The 16,941-nt window shown below is 40.9% G+C and overlaps 1 protein-coding gene across 2 annotated transcripts in view; it reads right to left on the minus strand.

Moving 5' to 3' along the window:
- Positions 1 to 16,941, minus strand: part of vipr1b (vasoactive intestinal peptide receptor 1b) — a 42,848-nt gene continuing 25,907 nt past the window's right edge. For both annotated transcript variants that reach the window (XM_086191363.1, XM_086191364.1), the window contains 8 exons: positions 15,679 to 15,811; positions 11,532 to 11,685; positions 11,329 to 11,389; positions 11,169 to 11,241; positions 9,599 to 9,690; positions 7,610 to 7,739; positions 7,025 to 7,066; positions 1 to 3,086 (listed from right to left, as the gene is read on the minus strand). In XM_086191363.1, the coding sequence (XP_086047489.1) occupies positions 2,898 to 3,086; positions 7,025 to 7,066; positions 7,610 to 7,739; positions 9,599 to 9,690; positions 11,169 to 11,241; positions 11,329 to 11,389; positions 11,532 to 11,685; positions 15,679 to 15,811 (874 nt within the window). In that variant the 3' untranslated portion in view covers positions 1 to 2,897. The remainder of the gene's footprint in view (positions 3,087 to 7,024; positions 7,067 to 7,609; positions 7,740 to 9,598; positions 9,691 to 11,168; positions 11,242 to 11,328; positions 11,390 to 11,531; positions 11,686 to 15,678; positions 15,812 to 16,941) is intronic.

Genomic DNA, 16,941 nt, shown 5'->3' on the forward strand with positions numbered 1-16,941 from the left:
CACATTTTCATAGCCAATTAAAATTTTCCCTGCCAATGTTTTACATCTTTGAAATGAATATACAAAAAAATATAAGAGGTGGCTTTATGTGTGCAGAAACTCAAGCTTATAAATTCTTACAGTACACCTGCAGCTCACGATGGTATCCACCAGTGTTACACACGTCGCACAAAAGCAAACCAAACAAATCAACTCTTAAATATACACAATAGCACAATATCCAGTTTGAACATCAGTGGAATATTGCAAATAAATCAACCATACAATACATACTTTGCCAGGTAAATGCACATTATAATTACTGTTTATGCAAAAGGATGATTCCAGAATTTTTCTTCAGTTTCCCATATCTATGAGTTAAAAAGGGAAAACAAATGACTAGAAATGATCGTATAATAACAAGTGAACAATTCCTCAGCTTTTTTTTTTTTTTTTAAATAGTTGCAAGCTATTGTGAGCACTTTTGGATGAATCTTTTAGATTCAAAAACGTGGGAACGTAGCTCATAGCAGCCAAAACCCAATCCTCGAAAATAAAAGATAAATAAAATCGAGCTATTTCAAATGGATCCATCTCCAAAAATGTAACCCTTGGTCTATGCTATACCCTTCCAATAGGTTTGGTTAAAAAGAAATCAGCTGAATTGTTTTTAAAAATAACAGTACACCCCTAGACAGAGGTAATTATGACTTAAATATCAGAAATATCCTTTAATATCCCAGTTAAATATTACCATTAAACAACAACCACGCCAGGTCACCAAAATACTTGAAATAACATTTTCAGTGACAGTGAAATAGAAAACACAATGAATTGTTTCTTCGATATGTACAAATCTATTTACATACATGAGAGTTACATTGGTATAGTCACACAAATACATTAAACTTTACCGGCAACAAGACACAGACACCAAAACACTGGGTCGATGGGTCGTCTATAAACATTTTGGGAGAAGACTGATACTTTTCTGAGCTCTTGGGGGTGTGAGATGATATGGTCAGGTTGGACTGTCAGGAGGTTCTCTCTCAAGTGACTCTCAAGTCTGACCTTGTAAATTGAAAAGCACAATTTGAGCATCGGCGTGACAGGTCCATTCATCTTTGTCAACTTTCTTTGCTCTACATAATGACTCCAGTTGTCTCTCCTTACTTGGCAGGATGAAACGTATTCTTTGGAGGAATCTGAACCTGACAAAGTCTTTGGAAGGTTCCGAAAATATTTTAGGATTCGATCCCCCATTTTGTTGAAAAAAGAAGAAAACGAAAAGTAGGCCAATGTGTTAGAGCATCGCTGTGTGTTAACTACATGGTGCATGGGTTCACACTGTTTTGAAGTTAAGTCATGAATATAGCTGTTATACTCAACATTAAGACACAGATTTAAAGACTTTATATCTAAAGTTTTGGAATAACAAACAATTACATTGACAAGTTACTGATACTGGAAACTAAATGCAGCCAGTATGGCACAGTCATCCTTTAATCCCTCATCCCAGGTCAATGTAAACATTCATGGAATTGCTTCAAGTCGTTTCCTCGCCAGCGTTACTGTGCGGCTCGACATCTAGTGAGGATTAGACTGAGAGTGTCAAACGACACCTGTGACACAGGCACTCGGCAGAGGTCAGGCTGACGTACAGCAAGCAGGAGAGCAAAGGCAACCGGTCTCTATGACAGTGATAGTGCAGGGAAGGGCATCTGAACTCCAGAATGAACAATGCAAACCAGTTTCATTAGTGACGGTCAACCAATCAGGTCATCCTACATGCTAAGCTTTTTTGTTTAGTTTGCTACCAGCATATTTACCAAGAAGGTGTTAGCTATCTTCCCAGGAGGCGGAAAAGAAGATAGATACACTTTATGTGCAGCCACAGTGGCAGAATGAATGCTAGTTAGCTTAGCACAATGGATAAAAACTGATGGGAAGTGTTACCGTGCCTCAGTCTAAGGTCATCAAATACATTCTCAATATAGTGTTTGTCTGCAACGAGGTTTGTGCATCACATTTGATTTGAAAAATTTCAAAAAATCAGAAGACGTTGTCTTTTTAGAAACGCACACATCGTCAGAACTACTTTCCTTACAAAATGACAGGGCGCAGTGATTTCACGCCGCACCTCAAAAGCCCCAGTGTGACTTTAGCTGACAAAACAAAGAATTTATTGATGACTGATCCCCTGCTGGAGCTGCTACATCCCCCGACCCAATATCAGATATGCACTTGAAGATGGATGGATTGCTAAGCTAATTAGCGATGAGGCTGGAGCTAGTTCCCGTATGCACACACCGAGGACAGAAGGGGATCTGTCTTCTTGTCTGGGTCTGAGGAGGATGACAAATCAGCACATTTCCCAAAAAGTTGGTGCGTTTCTTTCAGTGTACATTATAAATGATATCTTCCCCCAGTTATCCCTTTTGTTTTGATAGCCTTGTTCATTTGAGTGCTGTGTGAAAACACATGAATCCACTCAGAGATTTTTAATCATCTCTTAATTGCATATAATTGTGTGTCTCTGAGTGTGCCTCACGTTTAAATCCCTCTCCTGATTCCTTCAATACAACATTTCACCTTGTGAATAGCAACTGAACTCAATTGAGGGACTGACCTGGAATGACAACATGACTCACAAAGTCACCTGCACATACGCGCTGAAGCACGGAATATATATATAAAAAAAGAAATGTTCCTCAAATGTGCAAAGGTTGTGAAGTGATGCAGTTTTATCTCTTGCAAGAGGATTAAATACGGCTCGACAGCCGACTTATTTCCGACCTGCTGTTTTTTTCTCTAGCTTGTACATTTATTGTGTCTTTTTTTGCCTCATGTTTAGAATGAGAGTATTCATGATAATATGAACGTGTGTGGGTGTGGGTGCGTGTGCGTGTTTGTTTGAGTCATATGCTAGAGAAGTCGTTGTGGCAGGAGGATGAACTCCGGCGTGTTTTCGGGCTGCACCGCGTCAACATGGTGATCTGAGTGCTGAAGTTGCTGCTGCCAATGGACGGATGCTGGTATTTGTTGTCGGAGCCCATGTATCTCTGCAGGTGCCACCGCCGCCACTTCCTCTTGATCTCTCCTTGGACCTGCGATGGAGCACAAATTCAGCTGTTACCACTCAGTTGGTGGAAGGTTTTATTCCAAACACCTGTAACTCTCTGATGCCTCTGAAGGGATGCTTCTGTGGGTGGTTGGTACGACAGCTGACTGCAGCCAACTTTGATGAGAAAAGGGAGGAGAAACATTAAAGGTGTGCAAAGAAAAGATTGCTGACAGAGAGGAGGAGTTCAGAACTAAGCTGCCGTACAAAGATTAGCTTCTGCGGGATGAAAGTCGGCCGTTACCTCACCAGACAGCGCTGGGGAGCAGATGTGGATTTTGTTGTTGTTCTGAGGCAGGCACGTTTCGCTGTGTACTAATAGTATTATTTTGAACACAGCTGATATCTAGACGGAGGTGCAAAGCACTCATTTGAAAGCCTAATTTTTATAAAGTTTAGCTGATTCTTCTTTGCTCATCTTTTTTTTTCCTAATTAAAGTTGCATTTGAAAAAAACGGTCCAAGTACTGAGCAGATTGAGTTTTATCAGGTTCTGTTAAAATGAAGTATCTTCAGGCTCAGGCCCGAATTACATAACACCTCATTGGTACCTGGAACTGTTTTTCAATTTAACTAAGGACATTGGTTTTTATCAAGAGTTTAAAAAATTTGTTTAATTTATTGCTTTTCATTTCCTTGTTTCATGACATAACCACGTGTGACGGAAGTGATGTCACAGTTTGAGGAAAGAGGCAGTGGACCCAAATGCAGAAAACCTCAAAGAGGGACGATACGAAGAACTGAAGATGTAGCAAACAAAATTTAAAATAACAATAGGGTCTTGGCCCCGAAGTTCCTTCGGGCTCAGGCCCTAAAAAAAACACCAGGCAGGGAAACATGCAGAGACGTAAGGACCCGACAAAGACTGACACCAGTGACGAGGCAACAAGAAGCAGGCGTGAGAACGCGAGGGCGGGGAAGGAGCTGATTGGGTGAGAGGACGGGGCAGCGGCTGACCAGGACGGATTAATCAATGAGACACAGGTGAGTGATTCAAAACAGGTGAGGAAACAGACAAAAACAGGAAGTAACACTGCCGTACATGAGTACATTTCAAAATAAAACAGGCCACACAAGAAAAGGCCATGCTCTAAACTTCAAGTGGAGCAAACTGCTGCCACTTCGTCAAAACACCTGAATGTTTTTAATAACTTGAGAGGCTTCCTTTTTTATATTCCACATAACGACTGTCAACTATCATCATTACAGTAAGAAATATGTATTATTATTGCTAAATAAATTCACTTTTTACGGGAATCTTTTCTATTCTCCTCTGACATAATTAATGTAATCACATTTGGGGGTGCAATTAGTTAAATCATAATCTGAGTGTGCATTAACAATGTTATGATTAGTCTCTATATTAATCATAGGTGTGTTTTGGGACAAAAGATGATGTCATTATCCATTCCCCTTTAAAAGCCAAGTGTGCTTACCTTTTTGATGGCTTTGGTTTGGTTTAGTGGGGGGAATTTATAGTGAGTAGCTGGTGGTTTTTTATACATTTTCATCTGGTAACTCAATTTAAAGATGACAGCATAATTTACCACGGCGAACAGCGAAACACCTCAGACATTGACATCATTCATCACCATCCTGACAGCAGACTTAAGTTATCACAGCTGCGATGTGGGTTCCAGCTGACTGTGTCTCAGCTGTTCCTACGTCCTCATGATCTACATCCCGTTCATCCACAAGCTCAGTGTTTTCACAAGGGAACAAAAAGAAAAACTTTTTTTTTCTTTTTTTTTGGTGCGAAAAGTCTCAGAGACAGAAAATTGTAGCTTTTCTCATCTCTCTTTCCCTGGAGGGAAAAGAAATAGACAGCGATCTACATTTTAACAGCCAAATAAACTATCATTCATGAAATCAGCATTGCACCCTCTTACACATTCTTTTCTATCAAAGAAACGACAGCGAGAAAGTCACCGCGCGTGCGTAAGAGGAAGACTAGACTACTGTGACGGTCTATTCACTGGTCTTCCGATATCAGCCAAGCAGCAGCTCCACTTAATTCAAAATGTGGCTGCACATCTTTTACCTGAAGTAAAAAGGCTGAACACCTGTTCTTAGATCTCTGCCCTGGCTTTCCATCACAACTAGAATCGGCTTTAAAGTTCCGCTGCTTGAATACAAAACTCTGAACGGCCTTGTAGATGGCTCTTTAAAAGACATGCTAAGTAGATACAAAGCAGCAGGTCCACAGGCAAGCAGGCTTTTAACCATCCCTGACAGGAGCGCTAAAGCAGGGGAGGCTTTTGCATTCTTTTTCCTCAAGTTGATGGAACAGCTGCCCAAGGACCTGAGAGAAGACCCCAGACTGAACAGTTTAAAAGGAAGTCAAAAACTTTACTTTCTACTGTGGCTGCCAGTAGAATGAAGCAGGAATGAGACCTTGGCATTTTTTAATCGTTTAAACGCCTTAAATAAGGTCAGTCCTTAATCCCGGCCCAAGATACTTTCACATTTTGTTGTTGCGTCGTAAAATACGGCAGCAAATACCACACTTTTGTTGCCAACAAGTGGCTGAACTAAACTCCAGACTTTATCCAGGACTTTTAAGTAGAAAGCAGAAAGCCGAAGTAAGTCATGGGAACGATGACGTCATGCCTCTGTGGTGTGGGTAGAACTTCTTATTCGCTTAGCTTAGTTTAGCTCAGCTGGACTTTTTTAGCATGTCTAGTGATTGCATTTATGCTTCCAAAATCATAAAGTTGGTGTTCATTTGTGAAGATTATATTTCTGGATAAAACACTTCACATAAACTTCGGTTTGGCTCAGAATTTTTTTTCAATGTTATAAAATCCAGGGGAAAAAAACAAGGGAGCCCATGCTGATGCTTCTGAGGAAGCCTATAAAAATGGCTTTCTTGCATTGCTGACACAGTTTTTTTGATGATTATTATAATTTTAGGGGTGGATGAGATTGTTAAAATGAGCTAAAGCTAACAATATGCTAACGTTATGCTAAGAATGAACTACAACGTGGATGCATTGTCACCACCACTAGTTCTGTTTTCTGCTTGATCACATTTGATGTCCTCCACAACCTCTGTAGTCCTGGTCAGCCACCGCACGTCAAACGTTAAGACACATAGATGTTTAAAATTTACAAGTGCCGTTTGCACTGATGTATTTCGTAAATACGTTAAGCACTGACCTTAATTCAGGCATTTGACCAAAAACACATTAAAACAAATATACAGTGAATCGGAGGTGAAGGAACCAGATGTTCAACAATGCTAACTGGTAGCTAGTAGGGCTCATTCACGTTCCACTCCATTGTCACTTTATGCTCAATACATTGAGCAGCCCTTTTTATGAAATTAGACGTAAATTTAGAAGCTGTTTGTCTGTGAGTTATTCAGCCAAATCAAACATACCTTTACCAATGTTCTATCACATGTATCTGGTGACTTGATTACCACAATGTACTCCTGGAAAATCTATGATTCTCCTGGCTATTGTGATTCAAATATTCAATTTATTCCACACCGGCCAAGATTGAAGGACACCTGAGATATGGAGTCAGATTAATATTCAAACTGTGTAGTCTCAAACCTTGCCATCCAGCCCATCTCTCTGATTCAATCTGGCTCAGGACTGAAAAAATTACTAATCGGCCTGCAGAGAGCCCCTGCAGGTTTCACTCATGCATCACTCCAGGCCAAAAAGGCTGAGTCTTTTCACAGCCCTTCCACCCTGCAGGGAACAATGTAGAAAATATGCTTGCAAGGAGGTCCAAGAGAGGAAGACGATGATGAGCGCTGGTGACTCATACTCATTCTCTCAGAGCTGCAGTTAATGTAAATGGTGTGCCGAGGGAGGCGGAGGGAAACTAGAGATAAACTACATTTTCTTGGAATTACCACCGTGATGTTGTTTATCTCTGCATGGAGGTTTAATGTAAGTGATGGGGTACTTACTTCTCCGTTGAGGAAACAGTAAAGGACTGCAACCACAAAGCCCTAAAGAGATAGACGATAAGACAGCAATAATCGTTTGTGACACACTTAAATCTCCTGTTATATTTGTTTGTCTCGTTTTTATTATGGTTTTTTTTTTTTTATTCAAGGGGAATGCGTAATACTCATAAGACTCCACGTGGATGCTAGTAAAACTGGCTTGTTTACAGTAATAATAAGAATGAGGGATGAGAAGATTTGAGGTTTCCTTGGCTGAGCTGATTGGCCGCATCTCCATCATCCCTCGTGGTAAAGAGAAATAACACTAACAGAGTTCAAAATGGTAACAACTGAGACAGAATCGGCCAGGAAAGCACCTGGACACCTGCCATGGTGTTTCTTAGTTGAAGAAGTCAGGGCTGACAGCAGATACCGAATTAAAACTTTGGATTTTGAGCAAAGTCAAACTTAATTGGAAAAAATAAATCAGGGATATTTGACCTTCAAGAAACCTATCACTTAGAAGAAACGCTTCCAAGAGAGAGTTCAAAAAGAGTTCAAATACATATTTAAAATGTAACATTCCTTTTTACAAACACTTCTGACCTGAAATGAACCCAGAATCAGATCAAACACGAGCCGTAGCTCAGTCTTCACTTGCTCTGGGATGAAGGCAAATACAATGAAGTTGATGCCAAACAGAGGAATCAAAAGCAGCGTGGATTTCGCAAGTCTCCTGAAACAAACAAACACATAAAAGCATTGTTTTTTTTCTCTTTGACCAGACCAGTTTTCCATTGTCTTCATTATAATGCAAAAAATGAAATGTAAGTCCAATGTTACGTTCATTTTATATTTCAGCTTCAAGGTTCAGAGACAGGAAAAAAAGCATAAACTTTACAAGCCAGAGAGAAAATAGTTAATATTCTGCGCTGTAGCTGGTGGTCTATCAGTCCCTCCTGGGGCCCGTTTCACAAAGCAGGTTTAGTGAAAACTCGGGGTCTATTAACCCTGAAATAAGGAAAACTCGGAGTTTTCCGTTTCACAAAGGGAGGTCACTCAAACCAGCGGAAGAGGCTTAACTCTAGCCTGTTTCACAGACAGCGGTAACTTAAACTCTCGGTCAGTTACCGCAGTAACAGACGCCCTGAAACTAACCTGGTCGGGACCAGGTTTTTGTCAATGAACCTCGAGTTTCTCACCGTCTCCGCCCACTTTCAGAGCCACATACGCCATTTGATTTCCGCATTCATTCATCAGCAGGCGAGTTTTGGCGAGTTTTTCAACAAACATGGCATGTCCTTTTCTTGACGATCCCGTGCATGAAGGTGCTGCATTGCTGCGCAGAGAATTAAATATTCGGCGGGAGTTTGAGATCAGACCGCGCATGGACGTTCTTGCATTTCCAGACAGTATCGGTACCGTTTCACATCACAGTCCATCGTCTACATATACAACCTCCTCCGTCCTTACATTTGCAACAGCACCAGTCGTAGTCATGCTCTCACGTCATATATATATATATATACACACACACACATATATATATATATATATATATATATATATGTATATATATGTATATATATGTATATATATATATGCTTCATTTTAAGTTGCTGCCAAGTGCGTTTCTCCCTGCGGTATTGCATCTAAACCATATAAATTAATGCACTATCATGTAAGCAGTTTTCCTCCGTAATAATCATGATTGCAAAGGACTACATTTAAACTCATGCATTGAACCGAGCAGCAATGTTCTTCCACGCCATCTCTCTCTCTTTTGCAGCTACAGCGGTGTTGCACTTCTTTTTTAACGCGTGATGGAACTCTTCACATGATCGCATCAAGATTTCCAACTCCACTGACGTGAAAAACGAAGCTCTCCGCTTCTCTGTCGCCATGGGGACTCTGTGAATCGGGGCTACAGTTATGCTGGCTTTTTCGAGTTGTCGTGATCGCGCTTTACCCCAGGTGAACCTCCTCCGAGTTGATCAAACTGATTCAAATCCGCTGTTCTGAAACCGAAAACTCTGAGTTTTCTGTCTCAGGGTAGATCAACTCGGAGATCAGGATGAAACTCAGGGTTTGATGAACCTGCTTTGTGAAACGGGCCCCTGCTCTTGAGAATTTAACAGTTCAAATCGTCATCCTTACAAAGAGGGTCAGGAGCAGTTGTTGGAAAATTTGATTAATTAATAATAATTCAATTATTAAAAATGCAGCAACAAGAAGAAAGAAATACAATCAACAGAATAAATGACAATATAAAATGAGGAGAAATCGTGTTTGACATCCGTGATGCTGGATCAGTCTCTCACGAGTTGAAATTCTCATGAATGTCAAAGTGTTTTTCTCAAGATTACGGTTCTTTTAAAGCAACGTGACTTCAAATAAGGATCTTGGACATTAAGAATTTTGAGAACCTCGGCTCTGATTTCTGAATTTATTCTATTTGTTTCCTGGGCTGCGGGCCCATTCACATATTTATTGGGGTGGTGTCGATATTTTAAGACATCCTCGATTCATCACATGCATCGACAAAAATGTCACCTCGTTGTATTCAGCCAGAGAATAATTAATAACACCACTCACGAGTACTGGTTGGACTCGTTTCTTCCGATATCTGGGCAGTTAATCTTCTGACGGAGTATCCGAATGATGCAGATGAAGAGAATGAAGTTCATCTGTGGGGAACGAAGTCTCCCATGAAGACAGTATTTGGGTATTTTACAATATAAATTAGATTAGTGATGGTGTGAGAGTGAAATATTCAACGGAAATACTTAATGGAAGGGAAACTTCTCAGGAAAGTTTTCATTTTCTCAGTTTCATCGGGTGCAGGAATGCTTGATGAATGCATCTAACAACAAACGATTGATGCTGAATTCCATGCTGCTGTGATTGGATTGCGGCGCTGCTGGTGGGAAAAGATTCTACAGAGTTAATTTGTGGCGGACCTCTGAAGCGGCTGCAGAGACAAACAGACGGAATGATCTGACAGCTCGCCAGCTGATCCTGATCCTAATGGAGAAAAAGCCCACCAAACCAGCTAAGTAAGTGTGAAGTCACTGACAGGTTCCTCCACAAACGGTATTAACATTAAGTAAAACTGAGATCAACTTCAAATAGGAGGATAATTTTGTGTAATGTTCTGCACAGTCGGTCTGACGTGCATCCAGGCAGAACACGAGATGAATTTCAGAGACGGCATACAAAGATGATAAAAGCCAAGCTTTTGCCTGGGGAGGTCATGATTGACAGCATTCGGTGCACAAGTTTGAAATTGTTTTAACTTGTTTCAACTATTGCAAGAAAAAAAGTCACTCTGATCTCTTTTTATTTCTCCCCCCTGGAAGTACAGATCAGGACACAGAGAGAAGATGCTTCTGCTGGCTGAGACCAGTCGTTCAATCATGCACGGGGCCAGGAGCTGATATAACAACAAATGTTTGGAGAAGAAAAAATATATATCAGCTGATTAATTGACCTGTCTATTGTGCATTTTTTGGCAACCTTGCAGTCATCGAAATCTATCTCTTTCATCGCTTGTCAGGACTCAATAACACGCATGGATGGATGTCGAGCTCGCCGGCGAAAGAGAGGCAGCAACATGCTTTTGGGTTGAGAACAGCATGCTTGCTTTTCAGTTTAGCAGGAGTAGCCATCACCTTCAGGCTAACTCCGTGACCAAAAACTTATGAATGTGCTCATTATTCACCACAAATACTGAACACCCATCCAGTATGAGGTTAATTTCTTGAAATTCTCCCAGGAAACCGAACACTGACATCACTTCTGCATCTCATATAATTAGTAGTTGTAGTTCAGCGGCTGATTTTGATTCCATTGTGTTGTTTTAGTTTAAGTGATGATGATGATGCCAACAGCAGATCAGTAATGATAACAGTCAGTCAGTCCAGAGGAAAAAAAAAAATCAAACACTGGCCTGATTATCCTCTCAAGTTTTCGACATGAAATGAGGTCGCTCTAACCTCCTCGCTGTGCTGACAAGATAATATGGAATTAAACACATCAATTCACATCCCTGACAAAGACTTCCTCTCTTTGTGCTAATTATATGTGCCTCGGATATATTTAATGTGAGTGACTAAAAAAATTGGCGTAATGAGAAGCGGGTGGTGAAAACAGCTGGTAAACTTACCAGGATTGATGCCAGAATAGGGGTTTTGATGATCCACCAGAACACATCGGTGGTCTCGATTATATCCCAGCAGCTGGGAAGACATGAGACAATATTCACCTACAAGAACCAAAGCAGTACAGAGACAGTTTACTGCAGCCTGGTTAAGCATTTTTCTTACCCCACATCATTATAGTAGGCTTTAGCAATACTCCAAGCTGTGATAAAAACCATCGGTCCGCCTACAGATATAAACGAAGAAGACCAGAGTTAGGATTGCACCCGAGTATCAAGGGTTACACCCTTCCTCCTATGGCTGACAGTCGGTGAAGTCTCACCGGGACAGCGCGCATGTATAAAGGCATTCAAGAGAGACGTCCTCACCCCAGCCGATCAGAATGTAAGCCCAGAAGTACTTCCTCTCCGAGAAGAAAGAGACAGCCAGCAGAGCATGAAGATAGAGACCCTCCACCAGCAGCCAGAAGAAGCTGGCCATTATACAGTACTGGAAGAACACAATCACTGCTTTGCAGCCCACCTGGAAGTAGACACATGACACAAAAAGCACATATCTTACACAAACAGAGATGGTGAACAATTCCAAAGAGGTCTTTATGGTGTCATTTAATCCACTATGGTGGTAGAATTACATTTAGAAAAAGCAAAAATGTTGGATTTTATTTCTTTTGGCACCAGTTGAATATATTCAGACTGCCTTCATTCAAATAATAATGTGTGTTTTACTACAGGTTAATAAAAGTAAATCCTCCTCTGAGTCTCCAGCAAGGGGAGACAACACAAGGGGTTCATAGTCAGGTGATAAAATGCGGTCTTAACAATATCAGCTGATATTGGCCCTATCACAGTTATATTAGGTTACATACAGGTTCTCTGATATGCAATGATATGACTTTTTTCTTATTTTACAGGATATAATTAAGAGGGAGATGTTTGGGGTAATTTATGATCATTAAATACCCAATGCACGGGTGCAATTTTGGACAATGTCGTTTTTTTCAAACAAAAAAAAACCCCATCCCTCTTCTGTTTAACATCTTTAGTAATATGTTAAGTAATTATGTTTTAAGGGATCAGTGCAAAAATAGTATTCGCTGACGTATTGATTGTAAAGGATTTTACACTCTATTATTGGTACCAGCATTGGGCCCAAAAATCCAGTATCGCTCAAGCTTATTTATTACAGTATGTGAAGTGATGCTGCTGCTCAGTGCACTGTTGTCATCACTTACATGATAACCACGTATGAGAGATCATAATGGCCAACAAAATAAAATGGAGGACATAATCGATGTAAACATATCAGTAACTCTTTTATTGGCAACTTAAGAACACGCAATAAAGGGTGACCTATTAGAATTGAATTTCCTGCCGGCCTGTGTTCAATGCAACATTCAAGGTTTAGCCAGGAGAAAATGTTCCAGCCAACAAACACAACTGAACCCTGAGAGGACCAAAGAGGATCAGCCCTGCTTCGATAGCTCCACCAGGGCGGCTGAATTCAAATCCCTCCGCGCCTGCTAAATACTCAGCAGGGAGGCTGCTGTGGCAAGAAAGAACATGCATAAAAGGTCCATTTTTCTAGAGATGTGTGTGCGTGTGTGTGTGTGTGTGTGTGTGTGTGTGTGTGTGTGTGTGTGTGTGTGTGTGTGTGTGTGAGAGAGAGAGTATGAGTGTGAGAGTGTGAGTGTGAGTGTGGGCTGATGCGGGCAGCTTTTTCATAACCTTCTCATTAGTGGAAGACATCCAGCGCTGTTTGTGTGAGGCTAATACGAACTGCTAATATAAAGATCACTGGAAGCCAAAGGGAGCGCATATCAAGGAAATCAGTATTGCAACCATTGAGAAAAGGTTGAGCGGAACCAGATATGAAGCCTGGGATGTCGGAGGAAGGTAAAGAGGAGGAGAGATCAGATATGGACTGAATCACACGGACAGACAAGCAGGTCACGAGAGCAACAAAACACAGGGCATGTGAAGAGACAACGGGGGTAACATTTTTTTGTTTGTTTCTCTTTCCGAGCTTCGACCGCCGGGTACTGAAGCAGAAATGATAACAAATAAGTGTTAGAATGAAAATGCCACATCTCTCGTTTCAACCTGGAAGTATGATGAATGAGTGGGAATTATCAGAAGGTAAATGGGCTCTGCAGGAGTCACACGTCTCATAGATACATGAGCATCATTACTCATAAATGTAGACTGAGGAGGTGGACATCCAACAGTCTCATTTAGAGTTTACTACACACACAAACATTCACACGTACTGGGATTTTGGAGGTCGACACAATCCATTTTCGTGGCTCTCTGAATACTGGACCAGATGTCCCTTTTCAAGGCTGTGGTAGGAGAAAATATCTGGATGTGCGTACGTTTTACTAGTGTATCTCTACTGATGCTACTAGTGTTGGGTGACGAGGAATGAACTGATTATTTTTGAAGTAATCATTTTCGAATCATAGTAGTAGTACATCCAGTATATATTTCGAAAATATAAATCTGTGCGGTTTCACATATGTCGACTGAATGTGGAAAAATTTAAACCTGTGTGTGCGTGCGTGTGTGTGTGTGTGCACGCGTTCCCGTGTGTGTGTGGAGGCTCAAAAATCTGTTAAGCCAATACTCAATTCCCCAAAAAACTGCAGTTCTCAGAGTGGCAAGCAACAAGTCAGTCCCTATTAAAGTTTCACCATTTCACCCTGCTAATGATGTTAACGTTCACTTATTTTTGACAACTATAACTCTCTCTTTCTAACTGTAATCTACCTTCAATCGTAAAATGCTTGTGTGGACCAGCTGCCACTTCTCCCTTTGAAACCACCAGTCCTGAAGCTGACAGGAGTTTTGTGTAATATATCCTACTTAGCATGTTGAGGGAAGCAAACTCAACCCTGATCAGCTGAGTAAACCTCTCTGCAAGGACTAATCCAAGCAAATGAATACAAATTGCCCACTGGAAGACTGTTTTTTAAAAGCCTGGCATTGGATGAATGATGGGGTGTTTTGCTACTGGAACAACTCAAGAATGAAGATGGTGCTGAATATTCAGGCACACGGTGAAAAAGCTACAAAATGCAGTTTTTTGCCTTGAAGCAGTCATGGAAAATCGAAAGGGTCACTTCATTGTAAAGGAAAATGCGGATAAACAAACTCACACACGTGCGCACATACACAGACACAGACACACACTCATAAACTGAGAGTTAGAATTCTATAAGTGAACCAAGAGTTGTACTCAAATGGACTCCCGAGACACATTGAGCACCAAACCTGCCTCTGTAATGTCCTTCTGAGCCAACCCATGACAGCAGTTGGCTCCCATCAACCCACTGGTTCCATTAACACACTGGTATCAGACTGGGAGCTCTCTAAACTGCGCGTGACCACATTATGTGACATAAACCTCATATTCACGGACGACACGTGGCTGCGTCAGACCGCTCCTTTGTGGTGGAATGTATTGGCAACTGACTGGACCTTTGACCATGAGAGGTATCGAGCACTTGTAACAGCAATGAGGAGACGTCCTCTTTCAGTGCTGATAAACAGCCAGTAGACGATGGGATATTATGGCTGGTTTCCTTATCTATTGTACAGCTGCAAAGATGACATGCTACAGTAAGAGGTTACAAAGGCTTCAGAGGAGCCTTTGTGACTCTACACATTGAATTCTGCTTGTTTTTGTCCATAAGGTGGTAAACAGACTAGTTGTTGACCGTCACATGGCAGCCCACATCCTGCAATGAATGAACAGGGTCCCAGACCAAGTTTTCAAGACACATTTTACACTTGTCAAATGAAACTAACTTTGAGCTCAAGGCCCCAGACCCTCAAACTCTCCACTGCAATTCCTCAGGGTGCCAGCAAAGCACACACCAACTTTGACCTCGATCAGATGAAAAGTTTTTTGAATAATCAAGGACCAGGCACACAGAGATTTCTAGAACTACTTAGATACAGCACTTGTTGGCGTCGACGTAACAAGCACAACAGAAAAGCTGTGGATGTGTGGAGAATTCAGTTGAAATACCATTAAAAATCCATTAGACTGGACTGAAATGTTGCAAGACTTTCATAACTCAGTTTAAGCCAGGGATGCTTACACAAGCAATCACTCTGACTGCACCCTAAGAAGGAACTAAATGTTTATCTTGTTTTCAGAATGACTTGCACCCTTTCTGGATGCTGTTGCTGCAAATTTATAATCAATAATTCTAATATATTCCCAATAAGTCATTCCCCAATTTAACTACTTTCAAACAACAGCCCTTCCCTGACTTATTTTCAATCAAACATGACTAAAACCTAAAAAAAAACAACATTAGCATAAGCATTAAATCTTTAGTTAATGTGGATAATTAGCTAAACAGCGGCGCTTCAGTTCCGCTCATCATGTCATGATGTCATGTCCCTCCTACTGGGGACAGACCTCTTTATTGGTTTGAAGGACAATTGTTGAAACACAGTGAAACAAATCTATAACACACAACAGCATCTTGGACAATGAACTCACAGAGCCTGAGGAGCAGTTGTCCACCTCCCCGACCTCGTAGAGGACCACGTCTTTGACGAACACAGCGATGGCTTTGAGGATGAATGACACAAACAGATGCATGTGGATGTAGTTCCGGGTGCAGTGGAGCTTCCTACGGCCAAGAGACACACATTCAGGTCAGTTAAAGTGGCTGCCATGCTAATTACTCAATGTCCTTGGAGTTAATAGTTGAAAATGACAGCGTATGACAAACTGAATTATATCATAACTGTCTTCCTTTGTTCCTTTTTTTTCTGTATGAGGGGTCTGCTTGAGTAGCAATGAATGCATTTATGCTCCTTTACACACTTCAACAACAAAGACAAAAGAGGTGGATTTGAAAATTAGATACAGGATGATCTCAAGCATCCATTGTTCAGTGCTTCCTGATTATATTATACTTGAGAAGATTAAACGATTCGAGAGTGACACACTCACAAACGTCTGGAGTTTTGTCAAAGCTCCGATTGTTGCTGACCCCTCGGAAATCATTAAAGACTCAGCCGATCTCACAGCCCAGAGAGAGCATTTTGTCACAAATGCTTAAACCTCCTGCATTTTGCTCCCCACATTTTACCAACTGTGGCTCGTCAGTTCAATAAATGGACTGTGTGTTGTTTTCTTCAGCTGCTACAATGATGTTAAGAGAATTATTTGTGACCACTGAGTGAAGGGAAAGATCAGCAGTAATGAAGGAAATGTACGTTCGAGCTGTAGAGTGTGCGTTTTGGGGGCAGATGTGAAATCGCTACGCTGTCAACCTGAAGGTTTATTAAAATAGGAAGCATTTAACAATTTGTGTATTTACTGCAAGTAGAATTTCATATTAAATTGAGCCTGCCACTCTTGATTCGCAGTGGTTGCTACGCGCACATCCTGGAAAACCATTTAAGGAAGGCGGATGAGGCAATGACAGAACTCATTTACAACTTTGTAACAAACAGAACTTGACCCGATGAAACCCATTATTAGAAGGCTATTCATACAAACACGATTCTTGTTCACAAATAAAGATCGTCAAAATGAAAATAAGGATTTGGAAAGAACAAAAATGTGCTAATTACTGAGGAAAACCCAAATGAGAAGCGACTGGAATGATTGATATCAAAGATTTGGAAATTAAAAACACAGCAATGTCATTTTTAACCTATGCTGTGCTTCATACATATACAAAAATATACCGTAGCATGAAAATGTGGGATATAAATATTGTGAATATAATAAATCTTATAATGTGAATTA

The sequence above is a fragment of the Aulostomus chinensis genome, chromosome 21 (assembly GCF_037954235.1).
Source record: "Aulostomus chinensis isolate RoL2024-O1b breed Wild chromosome 21, RoL_Achi_v1.0, whole genome shotgun sequence".
Lineage (NCBI taxonomy): Eukaryota > Metazoa > Chordata > Actinopteri > Syngnathiformes > Aulostomidae > Aulostomus > Aulostomus chinensis.